This window comes from Diadema setosum, chromosome 20 (genome assembly GCF_964275005.1).
Source record: "Diadema setosum chromosome 20, eeDiaSeto1, whole genome shotgun sequence".
NCBI lineage: Eukaryota > Metazoa > Echinodermata > Echinoidea > Diadematoida > Diadematidae > Diadema > Diadema setosum.
In genome coordinates, this window is record NC_092704.1 from 20411925 (window position 1) to 20439806 (window position 27882).

General features: G+C 37.7%; 2 protein-coding genes across 2 annotated transcripts in view; one reads left to right on the top strand and one right to left on the bottom strand.

Annotated features, from left to right (window-relative positions):
* Nucleotides 1–3143, bottom strand: part of LOC140243806 (microfibril-associated glycoprotein 4-like) — a 41361-nt gene extending 38218 nt beyond the window's left edge. Inside the window, exon 1 of the mRNA XM_072323473.1 lies at nucleotides 2778–3143. Coding sequence (XP_072179574.1) covers nucleotides 2778–3120 — 343 coding nt within the window. The 5' untranslated portion in view covers nucleotides 3121–3143. The remainder of the gene's footprint in view (nucleotides 1–2777) is intronic.
* A 5946-nt stretch (nucleotides 3144–9089) lies between these two features.
* The window catches only part of LOC140243490 (general transcription factor 3C polypeptide 4-like), a 36177-nt gene continuing 17384 nt past the window's right edge, over nucleotides 9090–27882 (top strand). Inside the window, exons 1-10 of the mRNA XM_072323162.1 lie at nucleotides 9090–9209; nucleotides 10860–10992; nucleotides 12105–12204; nucleotides 13151–13226; nucleotides 13886–14030; nucleotides 14735–14924; nucleotides 20806–20909; nucleotides 22605–22759; nucleotides 23529–23661; nucleotides 24305–24421. Coding sequence (XP_072179263.1) covers nucleotides 9102–9209; nucleotides 10860–10992; nucleotides 12105–12204; nucleotides 13151–13226; nucleotides 13886–14030; nucleotides 14735–14924; nucleotides 20806–20909; nucleotides 22605–22759; nucleotides 23529–23661; nucleotides 24305–24421 — 1261 coding nt within the window. The 5' untranslated portion in view covers nucleotides 9090–9101. The remainder of the gene's footprint in view (nucleotides 9210–10859; nucleotides 10993–12104; nucleotides 12205–13150; nucleotides 13227–13885; nucleotides 14031–14734; nucleotides 14925–20805; nucleotides 20910–22604; nucleotides 22760–23528; nucleotides 23662–24304; nucleotides 24422–27882) is intronic.

The window sequence follows — 27882 nt, forward strand, 5'->3', positions numbered from 1 at the left end:
TATACATATGAAATCTGAAATTTCTGTAACGTCCTTATTTTTGTCGGATTTTTTTTTTTGATCGATTTTATAATTTTTCGAACTCAACGTGACTAAGGAGTGAATCCCGTGGTTGGTTCTCTTTAACACCTTTTGTATAAGATTATGGAAAGAAGCGGGGTAGACGTGCTAATACCGTCACGAGGTATTATTGTGGGTATCCTTGAGGTGTTGCGGTGTGTTGAAACCGTCGTTTGTTGTACGACAATATAATTCAGCTCAATACATTGCCTAACAAGAGTTACCGGTTTCTTGATGATATAACCTTTTTTTTTTTCTTTTTTGTCCTCATTGGTCTTTTTAGCATGGTGGGGTGTAAAAACACAGAAGGTCATAAATCATGCTTTATGAGTACAATAAGGAGGTATATAACAAACAAACATATCACTTGCATACAGTTGGGATGTTGATGTCATTCACAAAACTTTTAACCTTCGTTTCATATGATTATGGTTTTGGTTTCTAGTACGACCACACCCTACATGCAATTACCATGACAACAGCACAGCAAGCAAGAAATATCATTCGAATTTCAATTTCAGCTTTTCAAATTTTATTCCCTGAAAGTTGACTCATGAATTGTAGTGCTCTTTATCGATGATTTACGATAGAATTATTCTATAATGACCATATGTGTATAGAAATAGGAGATTATTATAGAAATCGAGAGAAATTTAACTATGGGGCTGAAACTTGTCCTCATAATGGTAAAATATCGCCAAGATCCAATATCTTCGCTCTAATCATATTTGACAATAGCTTTGAACACTTGAATATGCATTTCATTTTCACCCCCCCCCCGTATTTCAAACACTGAATTATTAGTAAGTTTCTTTCATTCTCCATATAATAGAGTCTCGATTATAGGTGCTTTATAATTATGTCTCATCTGTCTCCTGCCATAATACGATCATACATCAATGTACGTGTTTTAAGTACAGAATCACAAATGTGATTGCACAATATACATGCATTATAGTATTAGTGTCTCCCAAGCGTGCATGTAGGTTATTCGACCATTCGTCAACCTAATCGGTTTTGTGCGTATATAACTGCCTCGATCCTTCAATAAATCCCATTATAAAACACTTTATTCATGTGTCTGTTCCAGTCTCGAATCCCATTTGCCCCTTTCTGTTCATTATACGTCTTGTCCCTGGCAATGTAATCCCAGCTGATACTCTAATAGCGGTGGTATATCTTTAAATGTTTTCCCTTGTCAATTGTTTGATATATTTCAATGCAGTTATGATGTACTTTGAATATCATATTCGGCAACCAATTTCCGCTATCAACCTAAACGCGGGAGGGGGACTGTGTAAGACTGTGGAGAAGGGTTGGAAAGTATTATTTTGGTTTTTATTCTTCCGTATAAAAATCCTCTGTATTGCGTGTATGCGTTTTCATCCTACACCTGATTTCGGAACATGGCACACCTACATTTTCTTAAAGGTCCAGTTTACCTTTGGGAGCAGTGATTTCAAAAATGTTCAAGATATCACATTTGATGCATATGTGTAGGTCTGTTGTATCATAAAACATCCTACCATATGAAATATTTGCAATAAAACCTAAAATATAAGGAAATATCAGGGTTTTTCTCAATAAACCGTAACTGTATACGGTTTAGTCTGGAAACATTTTTATTATAACTATTGTTCACACTTCGTGTATTTAACAACACTTAACATCGATTATACGGATTCAAATTTTGACAGTGGTTGTTTCTATCCCTAACTCACATTTTAGAACTATTTTAAAGCACTGATGCTTTCATCTGCAAATGGTAAATTATGCCTTTAAATTTTGAGTGCACATAGCACCTGACAAAGTGCTGCTTTATTCCCCATGTATACTTGGTGCATTATGTTGACGAGTAGAAAATGGGGTGAATTCGTGTTAATTTTAACACTGAATATATGGATTTGGAGAGTTCGAATGTCTTTTTCTTAATTGAGTATGGACATAAATATAGTAAAAAAAGTTGTTAAAGAAATGAAATGAGTGTAATTTATATTTCTCTCTCACTGAATATGTATTACTTTAACTAACTAAACTCTTTTCAATAATAGGCTTACAGTGTATGTACAGATTCTGGCCGCTAAGAATTTCAACTTGGGGGGGGGGAGAGAATTGGGGAAGATTCTAGTATAAAGTAATTCAGTATATCGTCGATTTTTCATGAATATTGCACTTTTGAACGTCTTTCTTTCTTTCTCTCTCTATCTCTCTCCCTCTCTCTCCTCTCTCTTTATCATACGCGAATATCTGCCGATAAGCCTGTATATGTAATGGATTTTTTTTTTTCGATATGTAAGCTATAGTTGATATACCTCCTCGATATGAGTTATATTGCAACTTCGGAAATGAAAGAAGATCAGGAGAGCCCATCCCAAAACTTACAAACACTCGCACACAGTGTACACTATTATCATAATCATGTTATTTTGGGGGTGGTGGTAAAACTTCAGTAGGCCTATAGGTAATCCCGAATTTTTTTTACAGATGATATGGCAAATCTACAGCTATAGGCCTATGAGTGTGGTGTATCGTCAATTCTAATTATGATAGACTTCATGTATGAGCCATTGTTTCTGTTTTTGGTTTACCCATGATTCAAAATGATTTAATCTTTGATACTCTTGGCACTTCAAAGTCACAGTAAAGAACGGACTCACATACACAAATAGAAAACAAAAAACAAAAAACAAGATAGATAAGGAAGGATTTGTTAATACCTGGCAGTGCCGACCCGACTCTATCCACAAGTCGCTGCATATTCTCGTATACCATCGCCACATCTCGCTGGATTCGCTTTAGCTCAGTCTGTATACCCTCCGTGGAGCAATTCACGGTAGGTGCCAGGTAGACGTTCGGCGAGCAGGAGCCTCCAAAACCACCCGGCGGGCTGCCCCCGGGAGAGGAGCCCGGGCCCGGATAGCCACCGCCAGTCTGATACCCGCCGCTGTACGAGTTTCCTACTGTAAAGCCGAAAACACACGATATTTGTATCACTACAAGAAATAGACGAGTAACACCATGAAACTCGGGAGAAGCCAATTGTCTCGAGATAGTCCTCATCTTTGTCGGTGTGTGATTCTGTGCAGTGATACCAGAGTAATTACAGAACACCTCAGCGTTTCCAAACTGAAACTTTAGCTAACGCCTGAAGCAGCAGCTGCGTCCCGCAGTTGTTGTCGCTTTAAACTCACGACGATCTGGGATTTCGTCTAAAAAAGAAGAGATCACAAACTCCCCCGACAGCGCTTATTCCATCAGTTGCACAATGTGCTACCTGTTCTGACGTTGATGTAAAGTCAATTTCATTAGACGTATTCCTGAAATCGGCCGCGAATGTCAGTCTATGATCCGGTCTACATGACCTCTGTCTGGTAAATCATGTACTGGACTATTCTCACGCTGAAGGGAGGACGTAATTCGTGCGATTCGGTGGAATGAGACAGCGAGGGTGAAGAGAGTTCGACGACTGTGATTTCCCTACACATGGCTTGAAGGGGATGACAGTATCGCTCCGATCAGTAGTGCAGTCGTCGCGGATGACAACTAACTTCATTTCAGTTCACCTCTCTATTTGGGCATAGCAGGCGTAGGAGGGCGCTACATAAAAGCTATAAGAGCTGAAGCACTCAAAGCAACATTTTTTATTACAGTATACATGTGTATTCTTTAATAACAATTCAACAATCATAACAATGAAACTCTAATGTAATGACTATCTGTGTACGTTGAAGGGGGCGTGGCACCAAAAAGTTATATCGGGCACGCCTGCAATGTTTTATACATAATAATACGTAGGCATAACAAAAACGAGTGTGCCCTGTAAAGAAAACTCATCATAAACACACTAATAATAAAAACTTCGTTGTACAGTTATCAAGACTAATGATGAAGTAAACTATTTCTTTATAGTCTAAGAAGAGGATTTTATTCATGACAGTTTTGTTTATATAAGAATTAGGTGAATCATTCAACAGTTCTGGGCCAGTTTAAAATATGGTTTGCTTATAGACAAGGCCTTTTTTTTTGTATAATATGGGAATTGATACATGATATCCTTTGACCTTGGATTTTGTCTGGAAATATTGTGGTTAAGATCAAGATTTGTTTTAAACTATGATGCTTTATTTCATGCATAGTTTTATATCTATTACATTGCTGGAGCACATTAGCATCTGACAATTTAAATCACTTCAAATAAAAAAAAAAACCAGAAACAATACATTATTTACAAGCCCGTTATCCTAATGCATCCCAGATGCTGTTCTGATAACCTTGTTTGCTTTTCGTTTTTATGTGCAGGACATTATAGATCTGTAAGTTTGACGAATATGTACTATACCCCATATTTCACAAATGAAAATTATTGTACGACTAAACCACAATGTAATGATATTACATTTTTTAATTGTTAATAAAGTACAATATAGACTTTCAGCAAGTTCATTCTGAAATTCGATTATGTAGGGCTTCCAAGATAGTCTTTCATCTGTCTTTCATCTACTAAAACCATGAGATAATACTTGTGTATAACCAGGTCTAGGAATCACATTCTGATTCAATGATATTTTTCAAATTGTCCGATTGTCCGACGTGGAACATTAAACTTGGATTAATAAACTACCTATTGCTTTTAAACCAGCCTCAATTTTTTTTTTATTTAAATTGACCACACTGTAATTACAAGGTTTAAATGTCTTTATTCTCATATAAGATGTGTCAGCTGCATAAAGAATAAAAGAGAGATCGGATGATCTCTATCATTGTTATTCCATATTAAAAGGAATAAACACGAGGGATATAACAATTATTCTTGTTATGAGGTATACAGCATAATTTATGTGTAATTCTTAAGAAATTAGAGTGTAGTACAGTGCTCACTATTTTGAATAATTTATCTTGTGTGTTATTCCACCTAAGCCATTATTATGAATAATTCTAGTCATCAACACTGCATGATCACTTTCGTCAAATAATGTATAATTGTGTATTTGATAGTTACAGTTTTAAAATTCATTTCTATCTTCTACATCGATTCTCTTCATGCAGTGAATAGAAATTAAGGAACCGAATGATTAAACCTTCTTTCCGGAGTGATTATATTCGGTGATAGGTCAAAAAGTAGACACCGTTTGTCTTGAATAAAGTCAAATCATTAAAAAAAAAAGCGTTTCAACTTTAATTCGCACGATCGCACCTGGCTTATAGTAGTCACCTGCCTATAGTGGCTACCTGCCTTATACGGCCATTAGAACCCCGTCCCCCCCCCCTCCCCTCCCCCCGGAAAAAAAAAAAAAAAAAAAAAAAACGTGTTAAGACCCTGTGCATGGCCGGGCCACGAACTATGTATCCCGCGGTAGATTTTAACATGTGAATAAGGGCCAATTCTGTCTATAACGCGGCCAGCGGCCACCAATTATGTATCCCGTGGTAGATTACTAACCAGTGAATAGCGGCCACCAGACCTATACGGAGCCGCAGCTGAGTGGAGGATTCAGAGTTTTTTCTGCTTTGCAGCCATACATGGTGAACAGTTACAAACAAACAAACAAACAAACACACAAACAAACAAACAAACAAACAAACAAACAAACAAACAAACAAACAAACAGACAAACAATCGGCCATCCAGGCATAGCAATGAACTCAAACAAACATACAAACAAACAAACAAAACAATCGGCCATCCAGGCATAGCAATGAACTCAAACAAACAAACAAACAAAACAATCGGCCATCCAGGCATAGCAATGAACTCAAACAAACAAACAAACAAAACAATCGGCCATCCAGGCATAGCAATGAACTCCGAAAAGCTTACCTGTCAGTGCATGCTCATGTGCAACAACGCGATCAATAACGACATTGTTTAAAGCATGAAACATTTGCATATATTGTAGGCCTATACTGAACACAATTAGGGCCTACATGCAGTACTGTATGTGTGATGCACACGAAATTTTGGAAAACCTGTCTATAGCGGCCATAACAGCCATTACACTCTCTTCGTCTCCATTGGATGGCCGCTGAAGACAGGTTTGACTGTACTTATCAATGGAAAATAAGGTTTGATATAACCACTTCCTCTTCTTTTTGATTGTTCTTGCTTTAATTTTTATTCTTTCTTCGATTTGAATGGTTGACTTTTCATTATTATATTGTTTCTCTCTTTTTTTCTAATTCAATCAAATTCAAGCCATGCATTTAATTATTTGTAAATCAAACCGATTTATTACTTTTAATAATTAGAATACAGAAACTACAACTTTCCTACTTTCGGTGGGAGATCTCCAATTCAAAGACCATTTGCTAGGAATATTCGGCTTGAGTTTGAATTCACTCCAGTTGCTGTTTTATGTGTATCTGATCCCGCTATATATCTTGCTTCTCCCGCTTATGAAATATAGCCTCTCCATTCCAACTTAAGTTTTGTTATGATATGAGAATTATGTTCTATAGTAAGGAAAAGACAGCATCAGAGAACATCTATAACCCTAGAGCTTCCAGGTCCGCTCGTGATGTGCAAAATACTATGCGCATGCATGTTCGTGTGATATCTCCAGTTTACATGGTCTATCACGAGAGAATCGCCTGTGTAAAAGATGCATAGGGTTGAAGTCTCTATAGTATCAACAGACTATCAAAGATACTGTTTACCACTGGGAGCAGTAATTTAAAAGATGTTCGAGTCATCACATTTGATGCATACATTATTTTGTAAGTCAGTTGTATCACAAGACAGTCTACCATTATGGAAATTTCGCAATAGAGTCTAGAATATAAGGAGATATCATTGTTTTTCTCACTAAACCATAACCGGAGACGGTTTAGTCTAGAAGTAATTTCATTATAACTATTGTTCACATTTAGTATATTTAAACATACTTAACAATGATTATATCAGTTAATTCTTTTTCTTTTTTTTTGTGGTAAAGCTGGGTATTTGTTTTATCTGCAAATGGTAAATAATGCCTTTAACAGGAACTATGCACTTCATATTCGGAGTTATCTTCCTCTAATCTGAGAGAAAGGTTATTTTTATGAATTATTCTACAACCGCCTACCATGTACAGTCGTATTGTTAACCACGTTTAACCGTGCTTGATATTCTTAAAGGGGGGAAACTTGCTTCCAAGACAACTGTACGTAAAACTTTTCTATTGACCTTTTTTTTTTTTTTTTTAGATTCCCAAATTGAGATTTAACGTCCGGAAGCAAGTCGGAAAATCAAAGCTTCCTATGACTCTCCCTCCTTCTCTCTCTTCCTCCCTCTCTCCCTCTCTCTCTCTTAGATTAGATAGATAGAATGATAGATCAATTTAATCAGAAAGATAGATAGATATATGAATAGATAGATAGAACTATGATGATTTTGAAAATGTGATTGATATTTGTGGCTGAAAGCCGAATAGATAATAATAATAATAATGATAATAATAATAATAACAAAAATAATAATAATAATAATAATAATAATAATAATAATAATAATGATAATAATAATAATAATAATAATAATAATAATAATTATTATTATGATTATTATTATAATAACAATTATAATAATAATGATAATAATAATAATAATAATGATAATAATAATAATAATAATAATAATAATAATAATAATAATAATAATAATAATAATAATAATTATTATTATTATTATTATTATTATCATTATTATAATAACAATTATAATAATAATGATAATAATAATAATAGATAGATATATATACAGATAGATAGATATAGATATTTGCTCCTTGATTTTACATAGTATTGAGACTTCACAAACTTGATCTACTTTAGATTTTTAGAAATGATAGGGTGCCAACTTCAACTTTGTCTCCTGCTTAATAATCAATTTTAGATCACATAGATCTATAGGTCTACATTATTTGTACACGGTAGGTCTACTCACTTTGGCCGAATATCCGAAATTGGATTTTTGACTCATGAATTAGAAAACAAAAAATAAATGTATTCTTATTCATCATAGGCCTACCTTCCGATTTAAATTGGTTACTGCACCACTGACCAGATCAACATGGTAGATTTTGAATGGGTAAATACACCATAAACATGATGCTTTTTATTCATACAATAACTTCACTTTATAATGCATTTGTTTGACTAAGTTCAAAAACCTTAGATTTACATTGATTTTTCATGCCAAAAAGGGGAAACTCGTACTGTATGCAAGTATGAATTGTGAAAATTGAGTCATTTCTCACAGAAAGAAAAAGGATGTAAGTACCAGCTGACAACACCAAGTAAACACGACTACTTTTTGACGCAACACTATTATTATACTCGGGAACTTTATGGACCGCAGAACAACGTTTTTAAGGGTACATCATGGTGATCCCCCCCCCCCCCCCCCCACCCCCGCCGCCGCCACTTCCCCGTTTCGACCGTTGAAGAATCTCCGGACGGAATCTCAGGAGAGTCATGGGTTTTGTTGTGATATATTTTTTTGCTCATTTTTTTTTCGTTTTTTTTTTTTTTTCTCACAGCCTTTAGCCCCCCTCCCCCCCCCCCCCCCGGCATACAGAATACGATTGTCCCATTTTTGAATGATATTTTTATTGGAATTTTGTTTAATTATGTCACCATCATTTTCACAATGAAGCTAATGCAAACATTTACCTATCACAAATCAAAGTTATCAAACTGAAAAAGTTCGAACAAATGAAATGACAGCGTGACAGGAAGTTTGCAGTAAACTAAAATCTCATAAAGCACATTTGAATTGAACGAAATTCTCACTTTTCCTTTTTTTAAACATAAAAGATGACCCACGTCACCAAAATCCACATGAGCAGATAAAAAGATTCCTCCCCGCGCATAGTGACGAGAGGGGTGGACGCATATAGGGCAGGATCTTTGCGTTTGGTATGGTAACATGAGGGGGGGGGGGGGGGAGGGGGGTGCATAATCTACTACTTGTATGATCCTCTCCTCCCCAGTTCTGCTTGTGCTGCTTGTGCATGACTGTGAGCAGAAACTTTAACAGTTAGTCCGAGATTTTATCCTTCACAATGAAATCTGATCTTGAATTAGTTCAGGAGGCAGTTGGTATTGATGTGTTGACATGGTCCCAGGATAACAGAATTGCCATTGCTGCCGAAAAGTCAGTTTATGTGTTGGTAAGTTGTTCTTTTTTTCAAAACGCGAATGAAATGTGACGTTACAGTCCCAGGTATACACAACTGTGTCTGTTGTTCTAACTTAGTCAGTGATCTGTCGCGGCCTGGAACCCCGGGACGCTGTAAACGTCGCACGTCGCTGGTGCGGTTAATTACAGCCGCCCGTGCAACGTGCAGTGACCCAGTGTCACTACAATTACCAGTTGTCTTGTCTACTGTTGCTGATATCAGGGAGGTGAGACACCTCCCTGCTGATATTCAATGCTATATCGGATAGACGTATATAGACCAAACTGTTAGATCTATCCTCGTTTTGTATCAGTACAGCGATATAAATTATAATTAAGATGAAAAAGATAGTTTGGGAGTACAAAACTGCACCACGCCCGTCGACAGTACAGTTGATCTACTCAATAGCGCCTCAGTTCAACAGACTTGATTCTAATTCTAGAAACCTACTTAGTACAAGAGTCTACAGTCTGAACTAAATTTATACCCCAATCCCGCTAGCTGATCTATACTAGTCTAGTGAATGAACATCTTAAGATTCTTGTGAATATTTCCTGGTCTCGCTGACCATACAAATACAATATGGGTGAAAATGGATAGACTGATGAGTGCATGGAATAGATCAACAACAATGAATAATGAATGAGTGGTGTAGAGGGAAGGTAACCCGTTCCTTACGGGAGCCTGGTATACCAGGTTCCGTGGGAGCAACTGATATATACAGGAACCTATTATACCAGGTTCCCAAGTTGAAGAAGTGCCTACTTTCGTGGCCTAAATTCATGTTTCTTTGTGTTGTAATGCCCAGAAAAATGGGTTTGATATAAAGATAAGAGTTCATTCTATCACCATAATATGTTCTCTTCCTTTTGGAAAAATGTGTACATATCACAGCATTATTTTCCTTTTTCTGATTTAGCTTGCGCCTGCTTTGCTATAAAAGTCGTATGAACATGTACATTTGTACATAGTGATCGAAGCTGAGCTTGAGTAGCTTTTTCTGTTTGCTGACCTCAGTCATCCCATCAAGTGCCCGGTTTTGTGTAGAACAAAAGAGTCTGTGAGCCCATCAGTGCACACTATTCATACCTTGCACTGCACTCGATCAATATTTTCATTGTTCACTGACACATGTAGTTGACCTTGGAAAGGGGATACATGTACCGCTTGACTGCTTACCCTCAGGTGGATTACCAACCTGTCTAATCTCTGTCGACGGGCAAAAAAGAATCTCATTTGGGGGTATTTAAGACATTCAAAGAATTGTGGAAGGAATGGGTTAATTGAATTCACCCATCAGATTGTATGTACAAAGTACTAGATCCAAGTTAAGTAAAGTTAGCAAGCTGCCCATGATTCAACTGTAAAGCCATCCAAAATTTGACCACCGGCCATGATATGTAGAAACCTAGATGATTTTGCATGTGGTAGAATTTTGGCAAGGGTGTGGGTGTTTTAGCTCATATCCGTGCATTTCTGATGAAAATATAGAAATGCAACAACAAGCTGATTAAGAATTTCTCGACAAGTGAAGCTTTATTGTTTAGTTACTGTATCACAAGTTGATGCATTGTACAGAAAAATAGTCATAATGCAAGACCCAGTTTTGTAAAAGCACGTATTATTGTTTCATTCTTGCAGGTTCAAAGGTTTACACCTTCTCTCAGAGATGAGCTCTTTGGTCTTGAAAAAGAAGTATGGGACTATGAGAGGCATAAGAAACCTGACATAGGCATCAATAGAAAGATTGTGGACGCACTGCCTTCAGACTCGTGTAAGTTTCAGCAAGGCAGGGGAGAAATCCCACCTACTGTTCAGCAGGTCAAGTTTAGTGCTGTAGAGCTCTACATGAAAACAGTGATTCCTTTTCACCTCGTTTGATATGAAATCTTTATAATTACTGTGCTGCTTGTGTCTAGGATCTTCCATATTTATCCTCTCTGTCTATCTATGTTTCAAAATATCTTTGTGAAGAGAGAGCTAATATCTCATGAACTTTTACTGCCTTATGTTTTATTTGCCAACTAGCATATCTGCTGCATATATGGGCTTGTAGATAGAGGAATGCTCTTTGCTGACAGTGAATGGTGCGATCTTTCTGCTAAGTTACTGTAGCCTAGGTAGACCCTCCATTATTTCTTCTGGGACTCATCAATGAAGTATCCATGGAGCCTCTAGCAGAGCTCTAGAAATGATTGAAAGAAAATAAAGAAAACGTATCACTGATATTAGCATTGCACAGCTAGACATTAATGTCACAAGCACAAATGACTCCCAATAGGATTACAGTACTTTCCTCATCAATCAGCAGAGACATACCGTACTGACAGTAATCATCAGGGAGCAAGGATTATGTGATCTGCTATTTAAAATCCATTTTGTATCACCTTGACATTCATAAAAGACAGTGCCATTATTGCACCTGAGTTGGTTGAATAATCTTTTCTGTTTTAAATATTATTTTTTATTCATTTATTTGATTATAAAATTTATTTTTGTATTTATGTTTTTATTTTCTCATTCATTTGTTCATTTATTTACGTAGATTCACTTTGCAGGGAAGGATAAATCAAAATAATGCTAATAATATAACATTATGTGATACAAGAAAATGCTTTGGTACACTAAGGGTTAAGATACCTTGTCAATTTCAAGTTTAAATCCAGTGTAACTGTACATTATATATTGTAAGTTTCTGTATAGTGACTTGATAATTATTGTTACGTACAGATTCATGTTAGTCTGTCAGGTATGTCAACATTTCAGGTGCGTTTTATCTTGGGAACTCTTCAACGAATGAATGGACATAAACCTTGATGTGTAATAGATTTAAATTTACCTGTCCCCATTATCATCAGTTTCATGTGAATTTCTTTCTCTCTGCAGTCACCCAGCACAGATTTGTCTTGAATGGTCTGATTGACTTTGAGCTGAACTCTGACCCTTTGAAAGTCAGATTTTCTCCCATCAGTCATTACAACAAGAGGTAATGTTAGTATACCATGTCTCTTATTAGTCATAACAAAATCAGATGTCTATTTTAACTGCTGAGTAAGGGAAACTACAACTGAACTACTTTCTGGATGCTGATAATGTGTAATGCCTTCCATTCTAAAAAAAGAAAAGAGAGAGTTCTAATTGATTTTAATTTCAAAGCCTGATATCAATGCAGGCTTTGCTCATCAAGTCTTTTTTCCCAAGTCTGCAATAAACATCTGAATAATCTTGCACTAACTAGAATTCTGGAAAAGGTTACGATGGACTGTAGCTTTGTGTCAGATAAAAAAAAAAGAATGAAAATGGGAAAGATACATAGGGAGATGACATGCGGAAGCACAGTGGTTAAACAGAATTTCATTGTGCTGCAAAGAGCAGAAGATCCAATGCACATTACTTGCACAAAGAATTTATGTTTTTATAATAAAAACACTGCTGTCAATATGAGAGAAGATTTGCAGGCTATTGCCCCATTTGAGCCCTTCACACTTTTAGCGACTGTGAGCAGGCACTGTTGGCATTTTTACCACATCATCTCTCCTCTCTTGAATGGGTAAACAACAGTCCAACAAACCCTGAAACAAAAATTTAAGAATAAACATCTCTTCATTAATTGATGTTTTGTCAAGTTTGATCATATTTTGTCGCCTCACAGTTATTCCGCAGTGCCTTCAAACTGTTTTTCACACTGTTATCTAACTTGACATCGTTAAAGGTATAGGCCTACAGTGATATTTAGTGCTTTGAAGTCTCACTCTGTCAATATGCTTTGCTTTGTCTCTCCTAAAAATTAGGTTTATTCACCAGCCTTCAATTTCCAGGTGGCATATCGAACATGTGATCCATATTATTTATCATTTCTTTGAAAGCTATGTAGCCCCACACAATAAACTAACCTGTTGTAATGCATCTCTCAATGATTCTATTTGTCATAGGAGTTTGCTAGCGTGTCTAACGAGAGCTCACCAGCTGGTCCTGTGTATGGAAGAAGACTCAAATGGCGAGGGCAAGGTATGGAAACCCTACACCAACCACTCAGGAGAAACAATTTAATATCTTCCTATTTCCTGTAATATTTCGTTCTTTTTTCATGTTAATGGCTATTCATTGAAAACTTTTTCTAATGGCATGGAAACTTGAAAATTTCACAAGACTTGTGCTGAACTTATAGATTTAGAGTATGAGTAATATTGGCTGTCAAACAAATATGCTGAAATGGTATGGTTATAGTAGGATGAGGCAACGTTTATTTCCATTTTATATGTTTGTAATGAAAACCACATGAAAAATAGCCAAACAAGATGATCATTGTACAGTAGGTGAAAACCAATTTTATGCAAGAATGAAAAAAAGCTTTTTAAAAATGTCCTTCATGAGAGTCCTGTTGTGTATGTGTGTGTGTGTGTGTTTTAATTCATAAATCTATGTAGCAGAATTCGTCACAGGATTTTCTTCTGTCATAAGAGTCCTAACTGCTAAAAAAATTATAGCTGATTTTCAAATTGGCAATGCAATTTAGAAGAGTTTTTTATCCAGGATTTGACGGGATATAAACACTTTGTATCATTGTTATTCCAGACAGGTTTTCTGCTGCATCATGTACGTATTGACAATGTTAAAGTGAGCTACTTTTCAACAGACTAACCTCAACATTCACCATTCATTGACAGCCATTACATCTGATGCCTGGTCTCTATGGCTACGTCAAAATGAGGAACTTCAGCCTGACTGGAAAGCCAAGTAGTGACCAAAAGCTGACCTTGACCAGTGACTTTGAGGAGTGCCAGCATAGGATGCACCAGCTGGAAATTACTGGTCAGCTCATGAATTCTTTTGTTGATATAGTGTTTGTTCACTGCCTTAACCCATTGAGGACGGCCTGATTTTGCTACAACGTGTATTTCCCGTAGACACTTGCCCAAGTATACTCGGTACTCGTCCTCAATGGGTTAAAGGAATTCATACTACTGTGGTTGATGTGATTATTATGTGTATGTAATTATTGTAAAGAGTATACTGTTTTCTGTAAGGGGTATGATGGTGTATACGCCGAATATTTCACAAGGTTTTTATTTTCGTGAATTTTGCGAGTCGGGTGCTATTCATGAAATTAAAGACACGCGAGAATAATGACTCTGATCCCAATATGAATGTGATGCACACATTCAATGCATTTCTCCGTTCAGTACAGTACTTCACGATCGCAAATTTAACCACTCGCGAAATTGTCGGGAAGTCCTGATTTGTGAAAATTGAGACTTGCTAAATATATGGTGTATACAGTAATAGATATTAACCCATAGGGTGAGTTTTGAGTATACTCGTGCAGGTGTCTATGGGAAATGCGTGCTATAGCGAAATCAGCCAGTCCTCAACAGGTTAAAGTAGATTATGAATTATCCTGTGTCCCGCGAAATCTTAAAACGTGGACTGGTTTGTCTAAATGCTTCTTCTCACACTCCAGCACTGTTCCTGTGATGTGATTATGTTCTATATTATATCATATTCTACCCCTGTAGGAATGGAATGGTCAGAGGCTTTCAGTGGGAAGCCCCTGGTAGAGCAGCACCGGACGGACCGTCCCAGGGCCAAGAGAGCCAGGAAAGTGGATGGCCCTCCCTTGGACAACATCCAGCTTTATCTCCTGGCTGCTGCCATGAAGAGTGGCCATGTGGTGGTGTGGAAGGTGGAATATCCCATTCAACACGGGTTGGTGTCATTCCATCCTTTCTAGGGACGTCTTCTGTCATGAACTGTATCCTCCTTCTGTCCCTCTGACACACCCTCCCCCCCCCCCCCCCCACCAACACTTGACAAAATTTTGACAGACTATAACTCGACCTATCTATACACAAAGTTGTGCCCAGGAACACTCCTGAAGTGCTTCAACTAATACCCCTCTGAGCTTGTTCATATAGAGACTCTTGACTGCTTGCCAAGAGCACACTCAAAGTGGCTGAGACGGGCATAAATGTCATTGTGACCTTCAAGTGCACGGGAACATCTAACATGTGAACTGTTCATACAGAGTTTAGAGGGCTTCACGTGTGCTCTAAATGCCCTGTATTTGGGAGTTTTTGACTCCTTTCCTGTTTGCCAGCTTTCATTAACCCGTTGAGGACTAGTCCCAAGTATACTCGGGCAGGTGTCTATGGGAAACGTGTTGTAGCAAAATCAAACCGTCCTCAACGAGTTAATATCTCCAAACTCCAGCTAGATGTATTTTTGAACTTTGTTAATTTAGTGGGTTTTTTTTTTTCCTGAAATGAAATTCTACAATTTTTTTTGACATGCAAATAAGGGTACTGAAACATGAATATTCAGCTGTTGATTGCGAGAGATACTTCTTTCATTTTAGATGACATTGTTCACATGGTAGATGTGTATATGTTCAAATGGCCATATTCTTGGATACTGTTTAGATGGAATCTGTATGTCTATAAAGTATGCATTGTGATTTTTAGGAGTCATGCAGAAATGTTTTCCCGGCCAATTTCGCACTTTTGTCAGTCCATTTGATAGAAGGTTCATTCAATTTAGCATATATATATATACGCCTAAATCCCGACACGGGCAAAAATACAATTTACAAGATGAGATTACCAAAAATTCAAAAGAAACATCAAAACAAACGTCCATTTTTCATCTTGACTGTTGTTGGTGACGCTTTTCTCTTCTCAACTTGTTAACCTCCTTCCTCTGATGATCAATTTTCATGCTGACATCATGAGTGAATTTCCGCCATTCATGTCTGTCATCAACATGGTCTCTCCAGTTGTGAAGGACATCGGCTCTCCTCAGCATGTCTTTGATTGTATCTTTGTATCTCAGATGAGGGCGTCCTATACTGCGAGAGCCATCATCAAGCTCTCCAAAAAAGAGCTCCTTGACAGGTCTGGCAGCTTCCATTCGCACAACATGACCAACCCATCGCAGTCGATTTTTAACGAGGGTGGTTTCAATGTCAAGTGTTTTTGCCTGTTCCAATACTTCATCATTTGTGACAAAGTGGTCCCACTTGATGTGGAGAATAGACCTAAGGTGTCGTTGTTGAATGGTCCTGAGCTGCTTTATATGGCGCCGATAGAGTGTCCATGTTTCACTCCCATATAGCAGTAAAGGGGTCACACATTGGTTATACACTTTGAGTTTTGTTTCGGTAGTCAAATCCCGGCACTGAAATACTCTTTGCCTCAATCTTCCCATTGCACATGATGCGGCTTGAATGCGTGCCTTGAGTTCTTCAACTACTTTGCAGTCTTTTGTAATGTAACTGCCAAGATATTTGAAACGGTCAACTCTACAAAGTTTATTTCCATCAATGTAGAAATCAACTTGCTCTCCCACACTCATTGTCTCTGTTTTCTTAATGTTGATACGTAGACCCATCTTTAGGGATAATGTGTTGTATGCAGATAAAAGAGTCTGTAGTGCAGAAGACTCATTACAAAAAATGGCAATATCATCAGCATACTGAGCTTCTCTTATATAATCTGTGAGTATCTTAGTTTTGGCTTTTAGGCGACGCAAATCAAAAATATCTCCATCATATCTGAAACGCACTTTGATACTGCAGAAAGGATCAACATCTTTAAAGGCTAGATGGAGGAGTATAGCGGCATAAATTCCAAAAAGTGTAGGAGCTAATTTACAACCTTGTTTTACTCCACTATTGTAGTTTATTGAGTCCGAAAGTTCACCATTGATGAGAAGTCTGGCTTGTACATTAGAATACAGTTTCTTGATAATGCATACAAATTTCTCTGGACATCCCAGCTTCTGTAATATTGCATAAAGAAGCTCTCGATTAACACAGTCAAAAGCTTTGGTAAAATCTATAAAAGCAATGTGTAGATTACAACGCTGCTCCTTACATTTTTCCATTATTTGCCGTAGTGTAAAGATGCCATCAATCGTGCTTCTGCTACTCCTATAGCCAGATTGTGACTCGGGATAAATCTTCTCTGCTAGGTGTTGAAGTCTCTGAAGAATAACATCCGAAAAAATCTTCCCTACCACACTGAGCAGAGATATGCCACGATAGTTCTCACACAAGCTGCGATCACCTTTCTTAAAAAGGATAGAAATATTTGCATCTGTCAGATCAGAAGGTAATCTCTCGGTTAACCAGAACAGATTGAATAGAGTCAGCAGGAAAGTCCACAAAACTCTACCACCATGGACTATGACCTCTGGAATAATTCCATCTGGGCCCGGACTCTTTCTCAGTCTTGTGTTCTTGAGTGCTGTTTCAAGTTCATCCATTGAAATAGGATCATTAAACTCATCAATGGTTGGAAGTTGATCGACTTCATTGAGAATCTCCCAGTCGACATCTGTCGGTTGATTAAGAAGCTCGTCAAAGTGTTCAACCCATCTGTCTTTGATGTCTTCAGGTGCAGACAGGAGCTCACCCTGCTTTGACTTGACCGGATGAACATTCTTAGATTTGGGACCATACACAGCATTAAGAGTTGCGTAAAACTCTCTGTGATTCTTTTCCTGAACATATCTCTCAGCCTCCTCTGCTTTCTGTTGAAACCACTTATTTTTCAGTTTCCGAATTTCTTCTCTTAGCCCTTTTATATCACCAGTTTTCCGTTTTTCCTTCAAGAGCTTCTGAATCTCTTGCTCTTGATCATCAAACCAGTCTTCGCTCTTCCTCTTTTTCTTTTCAAAGATGTGATCTGCAGCATTCTGAAGTAGTTCTTTCAAGTCATCCCAGGATGATTCACAGTCAGGGATTTTTTCCTCTAAGAAACTTTCTAACATAAGTTTCTTTTTGTTAGTTAGATGGGTATCAAGTTTGCAGGGAGGTCTTGCACATTTCTTCCTTGACTTAATCACTGTACTGCATTTACACAGCAATAGCCTGTGATCCGTAAAGCAGTCTGCAGAAGGATTGACCTTGGTGACCCTGATGAACTGTCTTGCTTGTGAATTGGCAAGAACATGGTCCAACTGATGCCAATGTTTCGAGCGTGGGTGTTGCCAAGTGTTTTTGAGCCGATTTTTCAGCTGGAACATAGTACCCATTATTGAAAGCTTCATCCGGGTGCAGAACTCTAATAGCATAAGGCCGTTAGAGTTCATGTGACCTACTCCATGCCTGCCTATGACTGATGGCCAGGACTCCCAGTCTTTACCAACACGAGCATTGAAGTCACCAAGCACAATAATGCCATCTCCTTTGGCACTGGTGATACACTCGCCGAGCTGCTCATAAAATTGTTCTTTCTCGAGTTCAGGTCGTTGCATTGTAGGTCCATAGACGCTGATTAATGAGAGATGGACATTGTTCTTCAGCTTGACATGGGCTGTCATGATCCTATCGGAGATGGGTACTGGGTTGATGTGACTAAATTTGTTAGAAACAGCAAATCCCACTCCTGCAGTTTTGTCTTTTCCTCCACTCCAATATATTGTGTGACTTCTTTCCTTAACGTTTCCAGTACCTGGACGACGCACCTCACTAAGTGCACAAATGTCAACATCTGCTTCCTCCAGAGCCCGGCAGATAATAGCTGTAGCTCTTTCCGGTCGTAGGGAATTAACACTGTCATTGGTTGTACGAACGTTCCAAGCTGCTAGATTAAACACTTGCTTTGTTCCTTTGGAACCACTATGGACTCTACCATTTCTCAAGTCTCCATCGGTTAACCCGAATGCGGTAGTGTTGCTATATGGACTTCGCTCATTTTCCACCACTGCCATATAACGTGGGGCGTCGGTTACCTCGTACGCAGTAGCTGTAGGTGAATAATCAGTCGTACTCATCTCATAAAAAGTAGGCTGCGCTAAAGATGTCGATGCTGCCCAGCGCACTGCAGCATCCCTTGGCAAGGTGCCCTGTGGGTCGACGGCACAGCAAGGCTGAGACGGTCGCAGGAACAACTTGTTGCATTTGTGAGTTGCTAGATGTTACAGAGCAACAGGGCAGAAGTTACTATTCAGTGACACTGGTGACAGACAGTTTTATCACGTTCACTAGATCTGCATGGCTAAGCTATGGCTACCCCTACCAGAACATACATGGAGCTTGATCTCATCGCCCTGTTCTCCGGCAGTTTAAGGAGTTTACCCAAGGGTATATCCGGCCGGCTCATTATTCACAAGGAGCACTAATAAGGCCAAGCCTAGTCTAGCTTATCAGTACCATGACAGTCATCTGACACCTCTTGTCCTGTAGAGCATTTGCGCTACAGAATAGTACTTCTGCGGGCACGTCGCTGGCTGTACACGTCTACGGCATTACGGTAGCAGTCTGCATTAAGATCTTAGGAGTACAGACTTAGCAAAACCCCTTATTATCGCACAGTCAGTCTTTCAAAATTGCAACTTGTGTGTTCAATTTAGCATTTCAATCAATGAAATTTGCACATATGGCTTTCAGATTCATAAAAAAGGGCATTCAAATTGGCTGGTACTCTACGTTCTTTTCAAATTTGCCATCACTCACCGAAAAGGGTATTTGAGTCATTCAGTTTCGTGAATGGGCAGTCAAATTCCAAACATTTTCATTGAAATTTACGTCATGTTATTTCATCATGTTATTTTGAAAAGGTGAAGACATTTTAACGTGTATTTCTATGTGACTTTTTGTTTCATCCGCACACTGTTAAGCAGTAAAAGTATCATATTTTTGACCCTATATAACTCAAATTTGTTGTTCCGTAATGCCCCTTTCTTTCATACATGTCATTATAGGCTTACATGTACCAGTACTTCAGATTAACTTCATCTTCTTATGGTCATGACAGCATAAGTTAGATACAGATGTATATCTCTAGAAGACAGAGAAAGAATTATAGGAACATTTGATAATCATAACCTTGACTTCTTATAACTGCCCAACGTACTCGGAATAAAGCGCTGAACGGCCAGATAAGTGTGGCCGCATGCACTTTCTGCGAACTGGGAGACTCAATAAGCACATTGGAGACAAAACAAAAAAAAAAAACTGTTGCCAAAATCGCTAAACTGAATACGAAAATATGAAATGTAGTGATGCTTACAAAATGATAACTATGTTGAAAAAAAGAAAGAAAGAAGGAACCAAAGAATAAACATGTGTGCTAAATTGACTGCAAAAGATGTTGAATTGGATGCCCCAAAATGAATTTGAATGAACAAGCGCAGCATTTACGTGATAACATGACTTTATCATTCTACATTGAATGAACGAATAACGAAATGGTGCTTGTCTTACGAATTGCAATGGAAAAAGTGTTAATTAGAATGAGGTTAAAGGTAATTTGAATGCTTCAAAATGAATTTGAATGAAGAGATCATATAATTGAAATACCGAACATGTCATCTACACTAAATTTTGCTAAATTGAATGCAGCAATAAGGAATTGGACTAACAAAAGTGTGAAATTGGCCGGGAAACCTATATTATATATTGGTGAGGAGATTGATTTCAAATATGCTGTATGGTAATGGCATATCATTTTTCTTGTCATCATCATTCTACATGACAAATAAACAGATTTAGATGATTTATCTATCTCAATCTGTCAATTTTTCAATTCAGTCACTCTCATGGTGAATGTAGCTTTATGGAAATGTTCTGTGTATTCTTTGCCAGGGATGCTGCCTCAGTAGCCTCAGTCATTGACGCTGGACATGACTGGACATCGGCTCTAGCCTGGCACCACCCACTAGTGGACACTGCGCATCCTGGTCAGAGTGGTAAGGAGGCTTAGGCTCATGGGAAGGTGCTACATACATGTAAATGGAACCATTACAGCATCTAATGGGCTTAAATTCTGTGTGGTGCAGCATATACTACAGTATTAAAGTTCCCAAAGCCTCAAAGGTCATGTTTACCTTTGGGAACAGTGATTTAAAGAATGTTCAAGATATCACATTTGATGCATATGTGTAGGTCTGTTGTTTCACAAAACATCCTACCATATAAATTTTTTGCAATAAAACCTAGAATATAAGGAGATATCAATATTTTCCTCATTAAACCATAATTGTAGATGGTTTAGTCAGGCAACATTTTTAATATAACTATTGTTCACATTTTGTGTATTTTAACAATACTTAATATTGATTATACAGATTCAAATTATTACTGTAGTGGTTGTTTCTATCCCAAACTCACATTTTGGAACTATTTTAAAGCACTAATGCTGGGTTTTTGTTTCATCTGCAAATGGTAAATTATGACTTTAACTCTTTTTGTGCCAGGGACTTTTGACAGTGTACAATACTATGACATTTTTTTGTGCCAATCAGCACTCAAAGCACACAAAGGGTTGAGCAGGCAATGTTTCTTGGGTTTGCCAGTCATCCAAAGAAACTACTGTAAAAGTTGATATTTTCGCGCGACTAATTTTTCACGATCGGCGGGATAAGAAGAGTTTCGCTTGTTCTTAATTCCGCGGAATCAAGACATCAACTACTGGAACATATGGAGAGCAAAAATATTTGCGTGCTTTTATTTTCGCGCTAGTTTCGAGTTGCGCGAAATGCGCAAAAATGTCAGCACCGCGAAAATGTCCACTTTTACAGTATATAAAACAAGAGACCGGAGACACTGAGTGGAGGTGCTCTTAAAATTCATCCTTGTCTGATGCAATGAATTGCATCAGACAAGGATGTTTTATTTTCGCGCTAGTTTCGAGTTGCGCGAAATGTGCAAAAATGTCAACACCGCGAAAATTTCCACTTTTACAGTATATAAAACAAGAGACCGGAGACACTGAGTGGAGGTGCTCTTAAAATTCATCCTTGTCTGATGCAATGAATTGGATACATGTAATGGTTCCAGTGACTTCCCTGCAGAGGATGCTCAGTAAAATCTTATTAACCCGTTGAGGACGAGTCCCGAGTATACTCGGGGCGGTGTCTATGGGAAATGCGTGTTGTAGCAAAATCAAACCGTCCTCAATGGGGTAATGATATCTTTGCTGTGGTTGAATTCATATGTACATCTGTTCTATGAATGAATTGATTCATTCATAGCCGTGCAGTCAAAATAGCCGACTTTTCCAAATCAGTGAATCAAATGCAGCCTTTTTTTATTGCTGAGAGTACATGGGGATGGATATCAAAACATTCATTGAAGTGATTTCCAATTTACTCTTCTTTTGAATAGTGGAAGCAACCCATTGAGTACCATAAAAATATTACATTTTTGTGGTGTGGAAATTTTTATACATTTACCGCGACCGGAAACTATCAGGAAAATAGAAACATGCAAATTTTTTTGATATTTCTTGATAACACTAAATGTTTTGATTCTGTGAAACTAAAAATATGCAATATTCATCTTACCCGGCAGAACATGAAAAATAATTATTGCTCTTGTGAAAATTTTCACTTTTATAGTATTTGACATCAACACTTTGTATGGTTTGTATGCCATCTCTACAGCATTTCTTGCCAGTGGAGGTCAGGAGGGGAGACTGTCCATTTGGCAAATTCTTCTGACAGTGGGTCAAGAGGTCATCGTGAGGAAGTTAGGCGATGCGTGGGAGGAGAAAGACCAGCTCCAAATCCAGGCTATGGCTTGGGTCAATGCACTTTGTGTGAGTATGAATGGCAAATTAAACTGTGCATACGGAATATGCGTGGTCTCACATTGTTTGTCTGGCTCAGTCTTTGACATGTTGTCCCTGATAGAAACAAGGGAAAAGATAGAAACAAGAACAGATGTAAAAAAATTGGAAGAAATTTAACATAAGGAGAAATCATGCACTTCTACTTTTAGTTATTTGTGGAGGTGCAGTCAATATAAGCATCTTATCTAAAGTGATAGAGAAGGAAATTTGCAGGGGCACCGGTATTGTTCCTTGCATGATTGTGTAATCATAATCTTTCAAATTAGAGGTGTGCTACAGTACATGTACATGTATACTGTAGAAGGGATACACTTCATTTTGATATCTGTGTATAAATAGCTTGAGGGAGTAGTCATAGGTGATGATTACAAGACCTTGATGACAGTGAAATAATTATCAAACTTCTTTTCCATACGGAGCATTTTGCAATGCAACATTTCAATCTTAGAAAGTAATGTGGGAATAAGACGTCAGAAATTGGCCAAACTTTGGCAAGCTTTCTCTACCATGTGCACAACAATGTACCACACGTTGCTAGCTTTATGTATCTGTAATTCGCTTGGCTACAAGCTACCGTGTACAACAATTTATTCTCTCACCTAGCAAGTTGTCATCAATTGTCTCCACAGTTTTCGTGTCAACAAGAGAGCTTCACAATGGTGAACTGTTTCAAGGTTCTTTATTCTAATGGAATATATGTGTTTGTGTGTGTGTGTGTGGCTTTGTATCCCTGCAGACCAGTGATACATTTGTCCTGGCTGCAGCAAAGGGTCTGTATATTATGGTCTTCCAGTTTGGGATGAGAGAAGGGGTACTTGAGATCCGGCACCAATCTCACAAAGTGTCACTCCACACATCTCTTTTCTCAGGTATCAGCATGCAGTGTAGCACAAGATTATACACTGTAGTTCTTTTAGCATACATTAATTTTTATCTGTCATATTCAAATTATCACATGGGCTTCATGAACTGAATTTATTTTTGTTTTTTGTTTCATTGTGATGGGATATGTTAATGACAGTGATGAGAAACTTGTTTTATGTTCATCATTTAATAATAATTTAGTAATGTTGTGAAAGAATACTACATGTCGAGTGTTCTGTTCTCATGTGTTTCGTAGTCAGTTTCCTACCAGATTTCGAAGTATCCATAGACTTGCCATCACTCTGATATGAAACATACACTGTATGAAAGTATAGCCAGGCATATCAAAGCAAGGGTTTATAAGCCTATAGCATGCTTGATGTCTCCTGTTATGCTAATAATAATTTCACACCTGGTAAATTTAATGTATCTGTAAACATCTTGCACAGGCCAGAGTAGTGGCTTCATCATGCATAGAATGAGGTATGATGGCGAATAACATTTTGCCTCTGACACCTTCAAATGAGATATTCTCAAACAGAATTGTCCATGCTGAAAGTTGCAATCGCTTTAGGTCTGTCTTAGTCTATGGTCTGTGATGTACGTGTAGTTTAATATAAGATGCATGATGAAGATGTTATGTTGCAGTGACTGTCTTACTGTGTAATGTCTTACTCTTGGCAGGATTTGTTTGTCACAAGAACCTGGTGTACTCCTCGTCAACAGATGGCAGCATCCAGGAAGCTTGCATCAAGAAGGAAAATGGTTGGTTCTCGCCTAGTCTAGCGGGCGACGTATTTTTAGCCTAAATCAGTGACTGGCAGTCAATAGAGGGCGCGACGATGTGGAAGTCAAGTTGACTAAAAATACGTCTAGCAAGAAACCTCCGAATAGAGGCGTGGAACAAGGCGTGGCACGACAGTTGCCAGTCTTCAATATCGAAGTTTCATTGGCTGAGCACCAATGTCAATCAAAACACATTGCAGAACCCAAAGGAATTCTAGTCTACTCTCCTAGGTATAGTCTTTCAGTGAAAATACAATTTCCCTGTCTCTTTCACACTATCATAGTATTTTGCCATTCTTTCCCATTCATTTTGATGTGTATAACATCTTACCTTACTTCAAATAAGAGAATGATAGCAGTCAATGACCACATGCATTTGAAAATTCATGAGGGTTCTGCACATGGAAACTACTCCAAAATTACTGCCGAATGCAAACCTCTCACTGTTGTTGTAAAGTCTACGAGATATTCACTGTCATTGTCGGTTTTGAAAGTGTGATTTATGAATTTTTTCCCATTGGCATTTCTTTATTCTAAAATACTTTATATTTTCATATCAAATCTATTAAGATAGTTGCTCAACATCAATTAAATATGCCATCGAGATAGCTAATCACTATTGCCAAGCACATCTACATTAAACAGGCATTTCGTGGGTGATCACACTGTCATGGGAAAATCCGTCCGTGGTACATTTTCTGTGAAAGGAGAAAGAAAGGACCTGCGACACAAAAGGATTCCTGCAAAGCCAAAGTGCCAGGGAAATATGGTGCATTCTTTGCAATCATGAAATTACGAGACGCCAGTCTCACAGAAGACTTGTATGTACTGATTAACATTTTCAACTCAAATGTAGATAAGGACATCTCTCTTGGCAATTCGAAATGCATGCCTATGTAGAAAATGTGAAGCTGAAAAAATGAAATAACATTAACGAGCTAACCTATGTGGATGTTGTACACACACACAGCACACACACACACAATGGGCAGAAACACGATATGTTACGAAACTAGAGCACAACGCACAAAAACCATGACCACGTCAAAAGCGCCAGAAAAGACCCATGTGGCTCAAATGAAGCGTCTGGTACCATTTTCAAGAGAAACATCTCGTTTAGAAGAAACCCATGAATTGTTTATTACGTATATTATACAAATTAGTTTAGATCTGTCTGAGATAAACACTGTCTGCCTTGTGAATTGTGAATTAAGAATTGTGTTCCTTGATGTCCTTTCCGAAGTTGTTCGAAAGATCGTTGATCCGAAGACAAAATAGGGTTCGTAATTCCGATGATGAAGTAAACTAAGCTGTCTGTAGTGACAAAATGTGGCGATATAACAAAGTAGTAGGATATTACGCAGTGAAAATTGAACAAAAACATGCACAATTCCCCCCCCCCCACACACACACACATACACACACGCACACGTACTTAAAAACATACAAACACTACCGATACATAGACTCACTAGCGAACCGGAATACGATCGTAATTTGTAAATTGTATTATTAATAAAAGAAATAGGTACTTGTTTTCCTCTCCTCTGTATACCCATCATCAGGACGAGCCATATGTGACGAAGAAACAATAATTGCACTAAGAGGCCACTTAAAACAAAACAAAACAAAACAAAACACACACACACACACACACATAGAAATGCCGCTATGACGACTGGTATGTTTCCGCCATAATGCATGGTTCACCTTGTAGGTTTATAGTACAATGTCTTGACGTGTGATGACAGTTTCACATAATACTTATCAGAAAGATATTAAAATGACAGGTTTGTCACAAATGTGCTGAATGCTCACTTTCGTTAAAGTAGGTTTAATTGGGTGAATGACTATATTGTCTAAAAGTGCGTGTATTTGAAGATTTGAGGATTTTTACTTAACTTTTGACCCTTTCATAAGTTAAGGGAAGAAGTGAAATTTAGTACTTTCACTAGACCTTGAACCTTTTGACCTTTGACCTCATGGCAAGGTACTTCCAAAAGAATCTAATTGGGTAATACTTGCATACATTAAGTTTAAAGAAAAATTCTGCAAGCATCGCATCTAGATAAGAAGAAAATAGTGAAATTTGGAGTATTTGACCTTGACCTTTGATCCATGACCCATGCATTCCCTATACAGGGTGGCCCAAAAAGAACGGAACGCCTAAGATCTTTAATTTCAGCAATATGGTTGCAAATATGTCATTATTTTGCATATTATTGGAAAGGCCATTCATTTTCCAATAGAATGACACCAAATTCTTTATTTTTGGTTAATGCGTTATGATTTTAGGACCATTTTTGTGAACCCTCGCAATTTTCAAAATGTGATCATTTTGCACTCTCAGAGATACCGAAACCAGCGAGAATTCGGCTTGCCATAGAACCAGTAGCCTTCACAATGTCTGGAATGTGGGGCGGAAAGTTTAATTGTTATTGTTCGTTATCATTCTGAATAATGTGAATGTCATTGTGAATATCATTGTGAATGCTACTGGTTCTATGGCAAGCCGAATTCTCGCTGGTTTCGGTATCTCTGAGAGTGCAAAATGATCACATTTTGAAAATTGAAAGGGTTGACAAAAATGGTCCTAAAATCATAACACATTAACCAAAATGAAAGAACTTGGTGTCATTCTATTGGAAAAAGAATGGCCTTTCAGACAGTGTGCAAAATAATGACATATTTACAACCATATTGCTGAAATTAAAGATTTTAGGTGTTCCGTTCTTTCTGGGCCACCCTGTATAATCACTGCCAGTCAGTGCATGCATATGTACTAAGTTCCATGAAGATATTTTGAACTATTTGTGAGATATGTGAGATTTGTGAGATAGTAACACTTATTTGGTTTGATCTTTCTTCGTTTTAATCGGATCCCCCAGTTATAGTATGGTCTAAAAAATATCTGTACTTATGATTCCCCTAATCTGATTTTATCACGGGACCTCCGGCTCTATACAAGCTTGCTTTCCCGCAGGCCCCATCATATTTTTCGCATTATGTTCTCAGTTTAACTCGCATATTTATATACAGATCTTATGTATACCAAGACAAGCTTTGAACATTCCGGTGAAGTTCTATTTCGTACTGTGTTCTGTATAAATTTCGTATCAATTTACTTTATATTGTGATATATGTGAGAAATATGAAAATAAATTGAAATGAATGAAATGAAATATGGAGAGAAAGTAAAATTCAACATTTTCACTTGAACTTTGACGTTTGACCTCACGACACAAAACTCTCTCTGGAGAATCTTCATTTGGTAGTTCATGTATACACAAAGTTTCAAGAAACACCTTCAGGCATTGCGTAGATATGGGGGAAATAGTGAAATTTTGGACATTTGACCTTTTTGACCTTTTGACTTTAAGCATGTGTGCCCAAAAGTTGACAGTTGATAGGCATAACGTCACCAACTCGTACATATACAT